This window comes from Seriola lalandi, unplaced genomic scaffold, assembly GCF_002814215.2.
Source record: "Seriola lalandi dorsalis isolate HSWRI2012SDOR001 ecotype SW California unplaced genomic scaffold, Sedor1 jcf7180002052274, whole genome shotgun sequence".
Classification (NCBI taxonomy): domain Eukaryota; kingdom Metazoa; phylum Chordata; class Actinopteri; order Carangiformes; family Carangidae; genus Seriola; species Seriola lalandi.
In genome coordinates, this window is record NW_019522827.1 from 3,353,389 (window position 1) to 3,358,822 (window position 5,434).

General features: G+C 40.7%; 1 protein-coding gene across 1 annotated transcript in view; it reads left to right on the forward strand.

Annotated features, from left to right (window-relative positions):
• Positions 1-5,434, forward strand: part of LOC111650354 (unconventional myosin-IXAb-like) — a 162,435-nt gene that overhangs the window by 79,614 nt on the left and 77,387 nt on the right. The window contains exons 3-5 of the mRNA XM_087172357.1: positions 436-530; positions 1,053-1,115; positions 2,277-2,331. Coding sequence (XP_087028483.1) covers positions 436-530; positions 1,053-1,115; positions 2,277-2,331 — 213 coding nt within the window. The remainder of the gene's footprint in view (positions 1-435; positions 531-1,052; positions 1,116-2,276; positions 2,332-5,434) is intronic.

Here is a 5,434-nt window from a genome sequence, read left to right on the forward strand (position 1 = left end):
CCTGCCTCTTGCAGGCCCCTTCCCTGAGCCTCATGACCTCTATTACAGTGCTGGGATTGGTAGCTTTTCCCTCTACTCCCAACACATTTTTTCACTTTGGTTGGTCCAGAGTTCAGTTCCCATCATTAAGTTTGCCTGTAGATACTCAGTATTTTAAGACCCTGTCGTCTTGATCTGTAACTGAAAATCTTCTTTTTCTAAGTGTTGATCCATCTTCAACACACTCTGTGTTACACGAGAGGTACAGAATGACATGAGAACAACACAGAGTACATGTAAAGCCATTATAGACCTATAGTATCCATACGTGCATTATTGCTGCAGACATTTTCATCTTGACTGTTGCTAAGTGTCAAGATACTGTACCTGCCAATCATCACCTGTCTCCATGGTGATATGTTGACCCGGAGGTGACTCTTTCCATTTTCTCCTCAGGCCTTTGGGAACGCCAAGACGGCCCACAACAACAACTCCAGCCGCTTCGGCAAGTTCATCCAGGTCAACTACCAGGAGAGCGGCACTGTCAGGGGGTGAGAGACACACACACACATGTACACAACACATATAATGGTACAGAATACAGGTACACAATTCACAGACCCGCAGTCACAGGCCTGCACAAAAACAGGTGGGATAATTAATATTTATTGATTGATCACCAATAAATTAATTCATACGTCATAGCTAATAATCATGTAAAAATAACTCTTCATTAATATCCTACATTGATCACATAAGGTCATAATAAGAAATCAATCGTTTAGATATTTTGTTATGACTTAAATCATTCAAATTAAATCTACAACAGTTGGATAATTAATATTCAGTGATACTTTAATAATGTCTGATTCAACTTTTTACAGACAGATAGTGAAGGATTAAGAAACTGATGGATTAGTTTATATCAATCAGAACTTGAACTGTGGGGGTCAGTTTGTATGTTTTCTTATCTGTCTTTGTAATTACTCATGTCTGCCATTTCGTTACTTTGTTCCTTGCATTCTGTTAATACCACTGGAGCTCTGTTTTACATGTGTGTGTGGCATTTTCAGAGCCTATGTGGAGAAGTACCTGCTGGAGAAATCACGTCTGGTGTACCAGGAGCACAATGAGAGGTGAGTGGAGACATCAGACTGACAGCAGGGTTTGTGGTTGATGTGCTGCAGGTTTGTGAGTTGCTGAGCTACTTACTGATCATTTCATCACCGGTGCATCTGACGTGTCGACATATTGTCACCTAGTAGCCCCAGTGTTCGATCATGTTATAGCCACGTAGTTAACACATTTCTGACATGATCATGTGGTAAGATTTTCCCCCAGACGTTAGACTGTAATTTGAATGATTTTTAAATGTGAGAATCAAAAAATAATCAATACATTTATTTTAACAAACCCTCAGTTTAACCCTCTCTGTCTTTCTATCTTACATGGACTGACTCTTGTACATAATAACAGCTCATTTGCAAGATCTGCCCACTTTTTTAAACATGCTTATTTTAAGACGACCCTGCCAAATTCTGTGTGTGGAAATAAAGTCCATCTGAAACTCAGTTGTAACAAATCTGCTCCTTTTTATGAAGTAATTTTTTAATTCAGTGAAAATCTCTAAGAAAAATTTGAAATAACAAACTTAAACTAACCCCGACTGATGTGATGCAGCCATGAATAATCCACATTAGAAACTGGAAACGTTGAGAACCGTATTCCTGCTTATTTGAGAGATAAGATGTCAAATCCATATCTCTGCAATCGTGTGTTCCCTGTCTAAGAAACTCGATACTGAAATAGCCTTCATTTCCTCTGCAAGCCGAAGATGCATCAGGCTGAATAACCCTCTGCCCCTTCCTCAACTGTCAGGTTTACTGTCTGAGTTTGGTTATTTATACGAGCGGGACGTGATTGCTTAATTAAACATCAGGAGTCAGGAGAAAATATACAGATGTCAGATATATCACAGAGATTGGTTATGTTTCCTGTTTAATGCAACAACAGAACTTGTCTGTTCTCACTTCTTGTTTCTTTTCAAACTCACAAACAGTATAAACATACTATGTTTGAAACACCTATCTCAGGCAGTGAGACACACACACACACACACACAGTTTCTTTTCTTTCCTCTTATCTCTCTCAGGCAACAGAAAAAAAAAAAGTCTTTGTGACAGAAGAAAAAAAAAAACAACGTAAAACCCTCCACTGGTCATCTAATCCCTCTAACCCCGGTTGGCCTGAGGTGTCCATTTCATCCTGATGACAGCGCCTGGCGGCCATATTGATAGGGTAGAAACTAAAGACAAGACCTCCCAGTCGACTCAGACCTGGAACAGAGAGGAGGTGGGAGAGCAGGCAGGCTGATGATAAAGTACGAACTAGCTTAAATCGTAAAGCCTGTTCCCTGACATGCCGCCTCTGTACGACCCCAGTGCTGGGAAAAAAAATCAAGAAGTGGAGAGAACTAGCTGAGCTGTCCAGGGATCCTGTCAGGCTTTATGACTCTGCACTTGGACGGGACGGTAGTGAAGGTCAGGATATGGTCCACAAAAAGTGACACACCTGACATTTATCCCACAAAAGTAGTTCTCTCTGAAGTTGTTCACAGTAGCAGACACTGTGCTGGTGATCATAACAGAGGACTTGTCAGGAATAAGCGTGTAGCTGGTACAGGGCTGGGTAATATACTGCGATTTAATGGGCTGAAATTCCTAAAATTAATAAGTTGAACAAAAATGAATGAGTTAAAACTGTTTCACCAATCAGTTCTTTTTTCAGTAAGAGATTTTACATTTCCACTTTAAAAATTGTCCTGTGAAAAGTTAAAAACAGACCTGGAAAACTATTAAAATGAAATGATTATAAATTACCAGGTATGTTGAGAATATTTAGTAAGTTAGTCAGTTTGGTTGTTACTTACATCCAACACAATGTAACAATCCTTCGTTGAACAAGACGTTTAAAACATTTCTTTGCCGTCTAGTCATCGCAGGTGCAAGACAGGTGAAAGGTGAAGAAAAGCAGAACTGCGGTTTGGAAAAAGAAAAACAAATCTCAATCTATTTTAACCCGGGACTGTTTTATGTTCATTGTGGCGAAGCTATATGAAGCCATTGCAGAAAGTGCAGTTGCAGAATTGCGTCAGGGATGTGCCCTGCAGTACGGACTTATCTAAATCACTGATTACTCTGGACTTATCTGGCAACATTACCAGTATCTTTCCACCTTACCTCCCATTGTAAACTTAGTTGGATATATTGTTTTTTGTGTATTTGTGTATAAGTTACAATTGTTTTACTGAAGTTGTTCATTATCTCTCTTCTTCAGCCATCTAATCGTATTGTTCTGTTGTATTTCTGTTGCACACCTGCACCCAAACAACTTCCTTGTGCACATGTACTTGGTGCATAAAGTCTGATTCTGATTCTTGGGAGATTTGGCAGAGCGATGTTTGTAAAAGGTCTGCCTTTAACCCTGTGGCAGGTCAGCAAGACTCCTGTTTTTCTCAAGTGCAGTTTTGGCTCAGTGGCTCCGGTTTTTAGTCCTGTGTCCATGTGGATAACGGCTCCGTTAAGGGAAATAACAACTGCCCTTTGCCCTGAAACGACCAGATCCATCAATCAACCTGATCTGCATGTGTGTTTATTCATTACAGTGTTTCACTACTGTGGTGACTTAAGCCTGCCGGCCGGCTGACTAGTTGGTCGACTATTTTTGTAGCTCATTCAATGTTCATTACGAGGAAATGTTAAATGAGAGTTATTTGAGGTGCTCAGTCCATTAATTATTTACCTGAATCTTTGTAGTACATGGAGTTCAAAAGGAAAAGGTATGAATATTTTAGCATCTTCAGGAGATTACGTAACAACAATTTGTTAGAGTTGTGATGGTAGAAAAGTGTTAATGTTAATATGAAGTCTGCAGTGAGGGAGAAAACACAATGGCACAATGTTATAAAAGCTTATAGATGGACATTTTCTCTGTTTTGAAATGAACCTGTAAAATTACTGTTTTATATGCAACACACAACCTCGCATTCATACCTCTTTCTGTTTAACCACACGCCGTCTTTTTAATGAGCATCTGTCAGTTTTAGTAGCTAATATGAAAAATGTTCCAGTGGGAAACGACAGTGAGTAGCAACGATAATGCTAATGCTAACACAGACCGCACTAAGTTCACTACACAGGTAGAGTCAAACAAAAACCACAACCAGCAGCACAAATGGAATTTCCACAAAACATGTATCTGCCAGATGTGTTACATTCATTCAAAAACTTGACTGCAGTTTAAACTGAATTTAATCAGTGTCATTGATCAGTCGCACAGGATCATGAAAAGAGACGCTGTTTAACTTTTAAACTCTGGAAAATTACAAACAAACAACATGGCACGTTTTCCATCCAAAACTCCTCAAAGCGAAACTCCAAACACATGTCGACCACAGGCTGACAAATGTTAGCAATATTCATTAAACAGCCATGAGCAAACTGTAGCGCTGTGAACGGTGTTAACCTTAAATCAGGTGTTTATTCCTTTCAGTGCAAAACCATCCACATGTTTCACAAAATGAAAGGCTCAAAGACCAGATCACAGGAGCTAACAGCTAACTCTCTCTCTGAGCTAACAGGCAGGATTCCCTCTGGAGATGAACATTTTCCACTCATTAATTCTGTGATTGATGCAGTTTTTTATTTCATGTTGTCACCCCATCAGTCATTTTGAGCTGTTTTCTGCCTGCTGCCTGCGCACATCTCACTGATGACGTCTTCTGCCCACGATCAAGTTGTTGTATTATGTTATGAAAGTTGTCATAAAGATATTATTTAGTAGGTTATTCGCGTTAAAGCCTTGCTGCTGCTACTACATCTCCTGTGTACAAGTACCGTGGAGACAGGTTTCAGTAAAAACACCCATCTACCAGTTACGCTCTGGGATTCTTTAATATCCTCCCTGGACCTCCTAACTTTCCACCACTCCATCAAGCTCTAAGTGTCCCTGTGCAGAGAGGTGAAGCTCGTTTCCAGCTGTAATAGAATTACATCTCAGTGCGCTGGCCGAGGCCCCAGCCTTTGTCACGGTTAATCAGAGGCCCTTACCTCCAGCCCACACACCACACTGCTGCTTTGTTTGACTTGAAACGTGAAGCCTGCCGGGTCCAAGGTGTGACTTATTTGTTACAAGTCGCAGGTTTTGCAGATAGAAAGTTTTTCACGGCGCTCTTCTTCACAGCTTTGACCGGAGTCTCTTCCTCTGTCGTTGTTTCAGTGGAGCGAGGAGACGTGAAAGCGGCCGTCCTCAGTTCACCTCCAAGGGAACTGAAACTGTTCAAGAGATCAATACAGGGAAGATGTTTGGTTCTGTATTGTGTGATCATACCCTCTAACGTGTGTGTGTGTGTGTGTGTGTGTGTGTGTGTGTGTGTGTGTGTGTGTGTGTGTGTGTG